Source organism: Pieris rapae, chromosome 19 (genome assembly GCF_905147795.1).
Source record: "Pieris rapae chromosome 19, ilPieRapa1.1, whole genome shotgun sequence".
Classification (NCBI taxonomy): Eukaryota; Metazoa; Arthropoda; class Insecta; order Lepidoptera; family Pieridae; genus Pieris; species Pieris rapae.
The window spans coordinates 1419310-1434331 of NC_059527.1; the positions used below are offsets into that span (position 1 = coordinate 1419310).

The 15022-nt window shown below is 32.7% G+C and overlaps 1 protein-coding gene across 1 annotated transcript in view; it reads left to right on the forward strand.

Annotated features, from left to right (window-relative positions):
* LOC110993521 (four and a half LIM domains protein 2) overlaps window positions 1-15022 on the forward strand; it is a 123110-nt gene that overhangs the window by 35352 nt on the left and 72736 nt on the right. Inside the window, exon 2 of the mRNA XM_045632458.1 lies at window positions 14477-14562. Coding sequence (XP_045488414.1) covers window positions 14477-14562 — 86 coding nt within the window. The remainder of the gene's footprint in view (window positions 1-14476; window positions 14563-15022) is intronic.

Consider the following 15022-nt stretch of genomic DNA (forward strand, 5'->3'; position numbering starts at 1 on the left):
AAGTAAAGTAAGTAAGTACTGTTGGCCTAGTGGCTTTAGCGTGCGACTCTCAACTCTGAAGTCGTAGGTTCGATCCCCGGCAGTGCACCATGGATTATCTTTCTATGTGCGCGTTTATCATTCGCTCGAACGGTGAGGAAAACATCGTGAGGATAAAAGCTTATGTTAGACCCAAAAAGTCAACGGCGTGCGTCAGGCACAGAAGGTTGATCACCTTCTTGCCTATTATTTTAACAAATGGTCATGAAATAGAAAAGAAGAAAATTGTAAATACTATTGTATCCGTACATATGGAATAAGGGTGTTGGAATTAAATATTTTCTTTATACATGTGGAACGGTGTAACTCAGTCATTCATTTATTTATTCCATTAAAGTAAGAGCAAATAACATAAATTATATGGGAAGCAACGGGCGATGACGCTATTAAGCATATGAATTGGAAATAAAAAGTGATTTGTTATTAATATGTTTGGCAACTGTATACTTTCTCAAGAACGATTCTTGATGTTGGTACTCTTCACACGGACGTAAGCCAAGTGAACACAGGGTTTTATGGGTTATCTTGTGGATATTTACGGATTGCTCGTGCAATATTCCAACTTTTTGAAGGATCATTTCGGGAGGCCTAACAATTTGATACATTCGTGTAACTATTTCGGGATATAATGATACTTTGTTAAGGGTTACTTTTTATTTTCATTTTTAAGATCTGTGTTTCGCCCTTGAGCAATTGTTTTTTTAGGTTGTAGATTTTGGGTGTGGCGACATCTATTAAATGTGCTGAATTATTGACTAATATTATGATTATTAAATCTGAATATCACATACATACAGTTTAGTATATCTAAAATATTTAAAAGGCATTGCGATACCGTTGTTTTGGACAGATTTACTGCTGAGTTTTGCGAAAAAAAAATTTGTTCGTAAGGAACTAAATAATTATTTCCGAATTTCTAGTAGAATCACTTATATATCTACAAAATATATTTGTTTAATTATACTTGGTTGAATTTAGACTTTTTCAATAGTATTTTCCTATTATCCCCATATAAATAAATATAATTGAATGTTGAACACACACACAAATATTTTACATTATTTACTATTCTGCTTTTTGTAAATCTGAATTCTTCATCATAAAAAATGCATTCCACTTTGCAACGCTTCAAATGATCGTAGTTTCTCGTACTACTTGCTTCGTGAAACGTATACTTTAGTCCGCTTATACACTTTTCAGTTTTAACGAATGTTTTAAATTAAACAACTGTGTTAGACTAGTGGTTTCATCGTGCTCGATCCCTGGATTAAATTACTTTCTGTCTATACATTGACATTCGCTCGGACACTGCGACGGCATCGTGAGGAATCCGGCTTGCCTTAGCTCATCTATATTCCTATTATTTTATTTTTTATTTTATTTTATTTATTTAAGTATTCCTACAGCTAATCATCAAACAATATCCAAACAATTACATTACACACAAAAGCCAAAACGGAATACACATATAAGCAGAAACATAAAGCACAGTTGTAAGATTGATTGATTGGTAGATCAAACATATATTCAACATGAAAGAACAAAAAAAGCCATTATTGGTAAAAGTTACCTCAGTTTTTTAAATATTTTTTTAAAGAATTTTTTAGTCACTTAGATTGTAAAATTATGATGAAACAAAAATCTAAAGCCAGAACTAAAAACGTTTTAGGGACACTGATTTTTAATGGAAGGATTTTTAGTCCTACATACGTTATATTCTTTAAAAAATACGTTGATAGACTGAAGAAAATGTTATTGAAAAAATATTACGTTTAAAGAATCTTAATTAGTTAATTGATTTGATTTAAATTAATAATATATTTTAGGTTAGGTAGTTTCGTAACACGCGTTTTACAGTTTTTTGATGCTTATATTTAATTCAGCGTTCGTCGATGAAAGCCTAATTTAATTGCAGATGTATTGGCACGTGTAAATCTGAAACGATTCGTAAACTTGAATTTTAAACAGGAATTTTGTAATAGATACACCATTTCGCAAAAATACTTTATTTTCATTTCTCCAACGGATTTTGATATTAGTAAAGCTACGAGTGATTTCTTAAAACACCTAGTCCTGTTACATAATCTCATATTAAACATGCATTTTTTTTAACAATTATTGTTTTGCCGGAATTCGAATTTAAGGTAATCGGCCTGGCTTACTAGTCAATCATTGGGCCGACCGACATCGAATACAGTATTAGTTGAGGTGTTTTGAAGTAGTTTCAACAATTGGATGATCATAATGGCATAGAAACAGGCGTGGTAACATCTTTTTCCTTATTTATACAATATAAGTACATAGTCTGTATATTCTAGTAGCATTTATGTCATTTGGGCACGTCGTTATTGAACCGTTTTATTACTTACAAATAATTGCTATAATATGGCATGTGGAGTATAGTAATAGTTGCAACTTCTTATAAACTATTGGCGATTTTGTGTGATAGTCCTCGTCTTTCGATACCGACAGTGTACCCAATAATGGGTTTTCATACCGGGATTTCCAAAGTTGCGACATCAGCGCTATATTGAAAAAAGTACACCAGTCACCAAACGTCGGGGTTTGTATACTTGTCGATTTTGGGCAATACAGAGTATGGGTTGGCAAAATGAATATTTGTAAATTTTTTATGAGTAAACATTGTATTTCTTAAATAAATCTTTTGGTATTAAGAGTGACGATTAATAAAAAATGATTCATGAATCGAATTCGGAGAGTAAATTTGAAGGAAATCGTCGATGTTAAAGTCGTCTTATCACACATTGAGTGTCGTGTCCTAATACTAGATTTTTTTTGAAATACGAAGAATTAATTGTATTCCATTGTACATGGAAATGATAAAGAAAAATACAAAAATCTCAGGCCAAGACGAAAGGTTTTAGCGTCACTGATTGTGTAACATTTGGGCAATATATCAAAGTTTGACGCACTATGCGGCCTATAAATGACTTTCTTTTGCCGATTTCTGCAAGTTTAGATATCAAAATTAATAAAACCAATAACCAAAAGCAGTTTTGTTATTAAATTTAATCATGTAGGCGAAATTTTCCGCTTGACATAAAGTAAAAGCCACTATGTTCAAAGCGTCGACGGCGAAGCGATTGTTGGCAGGAAATATGAGCTTTGTTAAATATAGACAAGGAGCTCATGAATACAATATTTTTTTATTCACGATTACGCTGTAGGTATAAAATTACATTGTTTTATTTTTATATAACACGAGACAAACGGGCTCTCCTGGTGTTAATTTGGTTATCGGCGGTGATACCGCCGCCTATGGATAACCAAATTACAAGGAAGCTCGCAAGTGCATTAACAGCCGCCGGCCTTTTAAGAATTGCTAAGCTTTTCCTGATAGAAGTTGAGCGCGGAGTTGCCCCGCCAGGATAGACCACGCACTTTCGGCAATGCGTTGTGGTATACTAATTGTAAAGAATAAAATATATTTTTAATATCTTCAATTCACGAATGTGGTTGGACTCATCTGCATCACAAACTTCCTACTTGTTGTTCAACCCTGAGGTCGTAGGTTCGATCTCCATCTGTGACCAATGGATGTTTTCTATCTGTGCATTTAGCTGGAGCTGTAAAGGGAAACATCCTAAGGAAACTGGTTTGCCTTAGACCACGTCGATGAGCGAAAGTCGACGGATTGTGTCTGACACAGGAGGCTTATTGGAGGAAGCTATTTGCATATTAGACTGACAAATAATCATGAAACAGATATAGAAATTTAAGGCCCATACCTAAGGAAGGTATAAAGGCTACACAGATATTTTTTTCGTTTGATAGGTACGAATAAATGTGTCGTTTTTGTATTGTGAATTGCCAATCAATTGACAAATTCAATATTGCCAAGTTATTGTCATCCAGTCTAAAGACCATAAAAAGCCCTGCCATACAATGCCTTCCGTGACTGTACTAGATAAAATCGTATATAAATTAATAAAAGTAAGAATTACAATAGTCGAATAGTATTTACAATAATCTTAATCCAAATAGTTTGAGTTACATACTCATAAAAAATAATAAAGGCTTTGCATTCACCAGCTTTTAGCCTATAAATTGCGATAATGTATCGCCTATTCTATCGAGAAGAGGAATGGCGCTATCCGTTATATAAATTGATGGATCTTGATGCAGTAGTCCCAACATTTTGCTTCATATATAGCAAACAATAGATTGATGTAATCTAACACTGCTATTGGTTTTTTGATACCTATTCAGTTTACTTGCGAGTACAATATTACGTATAGCCTAATTCCACTAATAAAGTTAAAAATTCCACTGTAATTTCTATAAGACATATCAGTTATCTTGTTGTTCTTATTCTATTGGTATACTATAAGTCGTGGCCTATGTTCTCTTCTATGTCGTACTAATTTATAGTGGTGATATGCAGTTCCATGTTGATGTACACGACATCTTATCATATTAGTCTGTGGTATAATCAGTAAAATCTAAATTCCTAATTATGGAGAATTCATTCCGAACTTGATACAAATAAAGATAAATTGACAAGAGATGTAATAGATTGGTATGAGAAGGCAAAAGAAAGAGGCCGCCTTATGGGAGAAGGCCTGCAAAAAGATGGAAGAGACTGAACCGAGTTCAAGTGAGGCCTATGTCAGAAGACTAGTAGTTAATTAAGTTTAAAAAAAAACTATTAATATTTTATCCCAGAAGACTCAATTGAAACTTATTGAATCACTAAGTGACGAAAACATAATAATTACCGGAAGTGAAACTGACATAGATCTTACACGTTTCGGAGGAAAAGCACCACAGATCACACCTGACTTCCGGTACGAAATGACAGAGGAAACAGCGCGGCGGAAGCGTCTGTGATTTACTGGGAAATGTCAAGAGACATTTTTTGTTACCATATTAGTTTTCAGGCTCTGACCTTAAATTAAAATAGAATTTTAAAATACGGATACTTAAATCCTAACTATAAAGTTCTCGTGAGTCGTGACTATAAGGTTTGATTGAGCCTTTTTGCTTGAAATTTACTATTAAGACAAGTGGATATTCAACAACATGCCAAAATTTTGCGAAATAAAATTAAGACGTACCTACTTACGATGTAAACCCTGACACTACGAGGAACTAATTGCGCTCAAAGAATTAAAAACCCATGAATTGGTATTTACCAGTGTTACACTGTTTTATTCTAAAAACAATCGAAATCCAGACATATTTACCAACATTTCTATACTTAAATTATAAATTCGTAAGGTTTATTTATTGATTTGGTTAGTTGCAGGCCCTAAATTACGGCAGCGGTGTCCAATGGAGAAAATATTATTTAGATAGAATTTTTATTAAAGAAGAAGATTAGAGTATATAACATCGTAACGTATATATATATGACTGTATATATTTATTTATTTACTTCGTTGCAAAAACATAATACCATTGACGCGATATACATGAAAAGTTCACACCTCTGGATGGGAGCTCCCCAGTTCCACCAAATTCCATCTGACTGTATTCAACGAATAGTGATTCGAATCGTCGACGGGTTTTGCATATTCTATCGTATTTACTGAGGAGAGTGTTCAGAGGATATGTTTGGAATAATACCAGCAGTTTCATCATCGGATGTCAAGGCGGAATACAAAATATACGTATCACTTCGACGTCCATCGTTCCAGAACGAACGTTAAATAACCTTCACAGTACACTTCTACCACCACTTTGTGGAGCAACCCATCGATGTATATCCAAACCAATTCGACTTAGGGTCCTTTAAGAACGTACCAATTCTTAAAAGACCATCACTCGAGATTCCCCTGGTCAATGCCAGATACTCAATAGTATCTATGGAGCCACCTAGCATCAAATGAGCCTCCTCTCCGTTTGTTCTATAAAAAATGGGAAGAAAATGTATGAACAATCCGCGCAAAATCAGTAGCCATGACGAGCGTTAACGTTATATAAAATTACATAGCCCTCATAATACCTTGAAATAAGTTTTGTATTCATAAAGGCGAAGTTCGAAAGTTATCGTTTGATCCCAATATCGCTTAAGCATAACTTTTAACAATACATTAATGATGTAACTGATATTTGCAGTAATTAAGCTTAAACTCAATTTCAAAGTGAAACTTTTTCACTTTTACCCGGTTGGATGTTGACCGTGACATTCATGTTGCGCCAGGGCTGGATTCATACTTCTCTTTTTTATAAGGCCTGCATTGCCTAATCTTTGTATATTATCGTATGATTATTATATATATATGATAGGATATTTGCTATTTTAAAAGGGTACCGAGAGTTTTTTACGCCGGCTTTTTCTCTCGGCCTCTGTCTTCTTTGCCGATGAATAGTGATGTTTACCGATTAAAATTTAATGACGTGTATAATAATAAATTTTACTTTTTGGAACTTATAACGGAAAAAATATTACAATTTCTTCACTTATTAATCGAAAGGAATTTCGTTCCATCCGGGTGACCCTTGGCAACTCTCAAGTTTTTTTTATGTTATTGGAACAAAAAAAAATATGTTACGAACCCTCGATATTCTGTCCATATTGACAGAATTGAACGAATTAACCATTTCTCCAAACATCATTATAGATTAAAAAATGGTCGATTTACAATTGGATGTTTTTTATACAGGACGTCTGTCGAGCCGCTATTAATAAAATATCAACTATAATGTTGATACTGAAAGAAGCTGGCATTGCTATTTTAATTGATGTATTACGATTAATCGCTTGTGGATAAAACGCAATGCAGCCGCCTATTAAAATAAGCGACATCACACTTTAGCCCGTGTCTGCAATTAAGAGCCAATTATTATTAATAAATACTGATCCGTACATCAAACTTACATTCTCAATTTACTTGTAACGTATTTGGAGAATGTTTTTCACTTAAGGAACTTAAATGAAGTTGCTGACGGAACACAATATATGAATTTCAAAACAATAATGAAATTAGAATCATTTTCGAATTGCCCCCTATGGGGCGTGGGCCCCATGTTGGGCAACACTGCTCTATACAGTCCCTTTCGCGATACGTGACCACATAAATTATTCGAGATAACCAATGCTTCACTTTCACGTCATCCATAATTGATTAGTTGGATTTTAATTAGATCCAAAGTATAGGTGAACCTACATTTCTTCGTATTTTCGTAGCTTTTAATTCAATTGAATCCGGATCTGTCTCCATTTACGCGCTTTTAACTGTGTCTAGTGAAAGAGTGATTCAACCATGACCGAATAAAAAGCGTCTCTCAAAACGACTCTAATTAAAATCCCCAACTTTACTCATTGAAATTATACTTTTAATCGGATCTAGGATTTAAATGCTTTTTGTTTTCAAATTAACGTAATACGTTTTAAAAATTGCTTAATATTTTTTGATTAATATCACTCTATTCCGCGGTTATGTACACATTGATATATGAATTCATTTCTAAAAAAGGGATACAATATTTATATTGATACAAAGTATGTATAATATTTAAATGTGTAGTTTGCAATTAAGTTTAATAAATCTAGCAAAAACGCAGATAGATAGTATTTTGTACATATATAAATCAAATATGTATGATAATAACAATAAAATATACATAGTACTAATAAAAGAATTATCAGACGCCAACTTTAACCCTAAGTGCCTGTGTACTTGAACCCCACGGCCCAAGAGTCTCTACTTCAAAGCGAACAAAATCGAAGTTGAAGGAAAATTTGAGCCGTTTATTATTTTCAGCCTGACACCCCAGCTTTTTGTTTGTCCAAAGAGTTGAAACGGGAAATCGTGTTCACAAAAGTCGATTCTCAAACCAAAACCCATCTTCTAATAGATCAACTACATTTTATTTAAACTTATTAAAGCAACATATCAATAATACTTTAAACAAAAATGGTGACAAACTAGCTTCAAGTTGCCGTCGCACTGATTTTAGTGGGTCCATACCATCTTGAGTGAAAGCTTTAACTATTATACATATATCTAAATAAGTATAATACCAAAAATAAGGGATTATTTTTTTAAATACAGCTTAATTTCTTCTTTATAGTTATAGGAAAATAGTAAAAATCTAATTCCTTGGGCCATTAGGTAAACAGCAAGTATATTATATCCGTTAGGCGAGTAATGTAGCGAATGGATCATTTTACTTCATGAAGCTCAAATCGTCCGTATAATAACAGGAAAAGCAATGAAAATCAACTACGTGTGAATCGCTTTATTTCCTTCCTAGAAATAAGTGATTTTGAAAATATTCAAATTCGTTTAGTAAGTAATAAGTAATACTATTAAATTGTAATTTTTAAATTTGCGCGCGTATGTATGTAAAGTCTGTGGTAGTTGAAGTTGACACATGACAAACAGTATTTCCATCCTTTAGTTGCCTACCTGATGAAAACAATAGTGGATTCGTTGTTAAATTATAATTGTTAATGAGTAACATTTTCATACTCTCTAAAATAATTTAAAAAATATATTTTCAGCAACGCGTTTCTTTATTAAATTGTATTATGTATATATGTCACGCAAAAAAAGGGTGGATGAATTGCCGTGACTACTCTAATTAAACCTTAGGTGTGGTTATTTCTCAACATCACGACATGTTCTGACAAATATCACAATCCAAACATCCTAGCACACAATAGCGAGGTACATATTAAAATTAATAATCGCCTTATACACATATTTACGGCAATACATTCTGAACTGAAATCTACAAAATTTTATACTAATGACACTACTACTACTTGAAATATAAAGAATAACTATTTATTAGCTTCCTAAATAATTCACATAATTTATATCAATAAATCTATGAATTTTTGTCACTAAGACCTCTCATCTAAATAATCCAAAGACTCCAAAACAAAGTCCAAAGTCCTGAGGGCATTAGACAATGGTCCTGATAGGACCTTAATGTAGAGGACGTCACCAGAACAATTACAAAGACTGCTGACTCAAACAAAAGCTCCACCAACACGTGAACCTTGAGGCTATTCAACTTGACATCACGGGCTTAGTCAGAAGTTTGAAAAGGACAAACGCATTTGACTGTCAGCACGTTAGTCTTAAGTGAAAAATTTGAACGCAAGAACACAGTGTATTTCCTTTAATAGACACTGTAAGTAGTGTTATTGAACACTTTCTGATGATTTTTTTTATTGATAAAAAGCTTGCCAACGCAACACACTGTTACATCGCTAAAAAAATAAAATCATTAAATACAATTTTAAATTGTTTATAATTATCCAAACATATACTAATTTTTTTTTATGGAACAGGGGGCAAACGGGCAGGAGGCTCACCTGATGTTAAGTGATACCGTTTAACCCTTCACATCGTTAACCATTTGACAGAATGAGTTCTAAAGTTAAATGAGTTCAAATACAGCGGTTTAGTTTTTAATACAGCGTTTACAAACGTCCGTCCGAGCACCAAAATCCGTGATTCCGTATTTCACATATCATTGCCATTTAAATTCATCGTAATGATTTCCATAGGGAAATGTCTACATTTCTACATTGTTGCACATAGCCGTCATATTTGAAATTATATAAATATCCATCGTAAATTGTATTAAAAATATCATAAAAAATATTAGATATTTTACATTAAAAACAAAATATTAATTATTGCACGAGTAGTCACGAGCTCATTTCTTACTTAGTAGCTTAAATGATACAACAGTCAAAGTGGTTTTTTAGTTATTTTAACTTTATTAAAGAAAAAAAAACTAATTATTTGGGATACCAGGGCGGCCTTATCGCTAAAAAACGATCTCAACCATTCAACCCAAAAAAAGATATACTAAGGGCAAAGTACATAACCAAATCAACAAAAATAGCATAACAAGCAAAACAGAAAAATTATAGAATTACCAAACTAAATTTAAAATAATACAAAAAGCAAATAAACTAAAAACTAATTTCACGGTTCATGAATTACATGTATTGCATATACACGGAGAAATAAATTAATTTAAAAAGTCACGAATGAGCTGGGTAGGATAGGTTAATATGTGTTTATGTAGAAGTATTTTAAAAGAATTAGTCGTTCGGCTGTTAGTTTTGTAATACTCTTAGTCAACGTTAGTTATTGTTACAGCCATTACTTTGTGTTCCGTGGATACCAAAGTGAAGGCCTCCTCCTAAAATAAGATTTAAATATAGAAATGTCTAGAGCATTATTTTATACAGGCTCGGTAGGTTTGTTGAATCCCTATACAATCTTGTAAAGAGATTACTGATCCTAATTCAAGCAAATCCGCACATTGAGTAGTTCATCAAGCTTTAGATCACTGCCCAATATATGACGTTACGCAATCGCATTTAATATCGACCCTGAATTCCAAATTAGGAATAAGTGGAATCAAAACGTAGGAGCAAAGCGATTTTATTTCCGGAAATAATTACTCTTTTGAAATAATATTCTATTTTTTTTAAACAGTAATTTTTACCCAAATGTATGAAATTTCACAATTCACATTTTTCATTTTTTTATTTTATTTATACTCTCAATCATCACACATGTTAAATTAAGGAGAATTAAATACTTATGAAAATATATAATAAAAATAATATATACATGAGCAAATGATATTAGAACCTGAAGGCGCAGCGCTAGCCATGCGAGATCCATATTTCCTTAAAATCTACAATCCCAGTATCGCAGCACACAATTACCGAGAGGACTTTTAGGTATCTAACAATTTGCATGGGTCGACTAAGAGTCCGCGAATATACAAGGTAAATAGATAAATAGAATTAGGTAGGAATATAACACAACAAAAGAAAACAATAACTAAGTAACTATCAATGCATATTTACTAAATCGACTCGGCTAAAAGTCTTTGGACAGTTTTATTGTAAATCCGACAAAATCTGTTAATCCATTAAAAGATGAGCTGCGTATACTTACTTGCCATTTTTGTTGTATGTTAAATTATAATTCGTTTGATTTAAATAACTTTAAAATATACTGAATGAAAACATGAGATCCTTTTCTTGCTATCCAAATTAAATATTACAAATCGCGGCCGATCCTGACTTCTACCATTCCGGTCGAGTTTCACGCATCGGTATGAATAATTTTTGTTTGTAAAAGTGTAATGTGTGTTTGTCTTTTGAACAGCCTTCTTGGCATTACTCATTTATAAAACAGTGTTTGACCTTGTATTTGCTTTTTAATTAAGTAATAATACATTTAATTATATAAAAATAGGTTTAATTTATTTTGAAATCTTCGGGATTGAAGTCAATATTTTATTATTATTATAGTATTTATGTTCATGATTGAAATTCATGAAGATAAATACCGCCAGATCGTTCGCCTCATTCAAACTAAGAACCATCTCTCAACCTCTCATCAGCTTTATAACAATTTCTCACCATAATTAGTTTAGAGTTTTAAACACAATATACACTTCTACTGTTTTTGCATCGCGTGTCAAAATTCTAAGGAATTCAAGTTTTAGTTACAATACTGTCAAATTAATATTATAACTGATTTTTATCTAGAATTATTACAATTATTTTTTATTCTACAGCGTATCTGAGAAAACCAAGAAAATATATGTGTAAGAAAACAATGTTAGTTTCGCTATTTGACGCCATCTGACGTCGAATAGCTAAACATCGATGGCTGAAACCTTAAAATACTACAGCGCTTACGTTGTAATTCTAACATAGTAGTATTAGTTCAAACTAGGTGGCGCTAAGAATACTTTGTAATGTGATTTTGAATTTGACTAGGCACAACTAATGTTCATATCCTAATATTGCAAATGTAATCAATATTTTGGTCAATTTTTTATTATTTTCTCCAACAATTAACCAAGGGGAAATTATTTTGCCGCTCATAAGAAACTGTATTATCAAAACGAAACATAACTGGATCGTGCCATTTGAATATTAATTTATTGATAATTTATTTGATAATTATAAATTCTATAAAATGTTAATAAAATTCTGGAGTTCGGCGATTTTGCATGCCATCTGGTCGTTTCGTTTGTGTGATCCAGGTATAGAAATGATTTAAGGCCAAAAGACCAAAAACGAAGAGCTCTTAAGTGATCCGGTGATTCCTTAAAAATACGTTGTTTTGTCTCTTCTACTTCTTAGACATTTAATCATTTTTCATATGACAGTATATTTAATCAAAATGTGATTGATGTTATCTTTGATAGGAATAATCATCAGGATAAAAATAAATTTGTAATAATCTTTGTGTTTTTTTTTTCTTTTTCATTTGTTATCTATACATAGTTTAGTATTTTTCATGTGTCTTTTTAGTTTAGTTTTTTTGTTCCTATTTAAGTGTTGTCTTTCCGTATTATATCTTTTTGCATTGCTTACACAGGTAGCCTGGAAGAGATTGCTCATAAGCGTTAGGGCCGCCAGTTGCCCTCCTTTTCATTTAAATATAGTATTATGTCTTTGTAGCCAAATATTAACAAATAAATAAATATTTTGCTATGTAGGTACCAATTATTAGACGATGAAAATGAAATCATTACAAATATTTATGCAACAACGACTTACGTTATTAGTGTTGTAATGTTAAAAATTTCATAATTTAATTACAATTAATATATGAATGTACCATATAAATGTACGAAGTAGTTTAGAAATCAACATTACATAAAAAATTGCAATAAATTATTAATTACAATAATTTAGTTAAATGAAAAACACTGTTTACTATTGAAGCACTATTCATTCTTCTAATAATAATAGTACCTAGTACGTTACGTCGTACTTGTATCAATAATCTTATTTATATAGAAAAGGATATTATGTATAATGTATATTATTTAACTCTTTTATATATTATGTAAACAACATATAAATTAATACTACTTAAACTCGTGTTAATCACTTGGATATGTCACCGAGCCTTTATTTAGTGCCATTGCTATAAAGGCCACCAATATAACAAGCAATTCCACCCAAGGGTGTTGCAATTTGTCGTGTCATTTGCGATGGACACATTTAGCACTGTTTGCATGATCATAAAAAATACACACCCTTACGATCTACAATAAAAGCCGACCAGCCCACTCTGACCCCTCACCGCAATCAGCTAACTGACCTTTAATTCCATTATGTAGGTTCTATAATACCTGGTTAGATAACCTTACCCAACCATTGACAGGTGATCCCCATCACGTCACCCTCCGAATTGAAACAGTAAAACCACATCTAGTTCTTTGCAAGCAACGTTCCGTGAAACTTCCCCTTGCTTTATTAAGCAAATAACGAGCCGAAAATGTTATTTCAAAATGCTTTATTGAAATGAAGTTCTGGATCAAAACTTTGACGTTTCTAAACAGACTTTTTCATCGTCCTGTCAAACGGAGAAAGATGTACAATTTGAAGCGCAGACGGGATTCCGTCGCTACCGCCTACAAGAAGACAACAAAATTCCTGACATCGAATACAGCTAACTTATTGAAAAAGGTGCCGAATACGAGGAAGTATCGTTTACTTGCAAAAATAGTCGACGATCACGAAGACAGTCAAACCAATTCACAACACGATCAATCAGACGAAAGCAGCGATTATGGCGATAGAGAACTTGATTATTACCTAGGAGTTAGAAAGAAAGAGATCTACTGGAGAGACCCTGTAGGCATAGAGCAAATTAAAAAGGACTATCTCCTATACCATTGTGGTGTGACCGAAGAAGACTACGAGAAATTGTACAAAAAGACAATAGCAAAGCCATCTTATGTGTTACAACCTAGGCTGAAGCAAGTACCATTTAAAATTCACAGGAGGAATAAAAAAATAAACACCCGAGATTCTGAATCCTGGTGCGAGAGAAGAAATATTTTTAAGATATTCGCAAACAAATGGGACAGTGATTCCACTTCAGATAGTTACAGTGAATGCGATGATGAAGATGAGAATGCAGATGTTACGAAGTGTTTTAGGCAACTTAAAATAATTGATGATTATGATTTACAGGTCCATTAATTAATTGATTAAAAAAATATTTGTTATAAAAAACACCGCCCAATCAAGCACATAAAACTTGGCATGCAAATGTCATAATAAGAACAGTTAATCATTATTGTTGTCACTATTTAATTGTTTGGCACGCCATTGATTTTCGTTTGCACCTCCCCTAGTAATCTTCCTTGTTCATCAGATCTAATACACATTTTCTTTAACGGATATAATCACGAATTTATTACGTATAGTGGAGTGCTTTACAGTTGCTGGAATTTTATTTCAATGTGTAGGAAAACAAAAAAAAGAGTGGCGGAGAGTTTATTGCTAGTTCTTATCTTCCGTTCTATGCTCTTGATTTGAGAACTGGCAGTAAATGTATAATTAGAAGCATTTATATTTCTTTTTTTACGTTTATAAGTACATTGCGTTACCTATATGAATAAATGCTTTTTGACTTTTGAATAAATTATTTGAATAAAAATTTTGTTGCAGGGCGTCAGGATAAAAGAAGTCTCTGAAGGCAGGCCTTGTGACAACTGTCCTGAATTATGTCCGGGATTCATTTCACATCCATGGAGGTAAGTTTGTTTTGATAATTTGCCTATACCTCATATACACGCATTCAATTGTTCAATAGGGTTGCGTTTCGACACTGACAGCATAAAATGTAATATGTAATACATTGGGTTACAATAATATCTATACCAGCTTAACATAAACCATATTCGTCAATGCACACGTCGTTAAGCGTCCATTAAAAAAAACAAACAAATGTTAATAGCTTAAAAACTAATACATTGACGATAAGAATGTTTTAACTAATAGGCCATATCTTAGTCCGGTTCCGATAACTTATCTCGCTTTCATAATGTCAAAACAAACTTGCCACAAATTATCAATAAGAAGGAAAGAATTGTCAACCTTGATCACTCAGTGTGAGGTCGCAAGCGCATATTATCAAGTCATTGTCAACTGTGAAGCCACGTTGTAAACACGCCTCATGTGTCTATCATTAAAACAATTGGAGTGGGCTGAAAT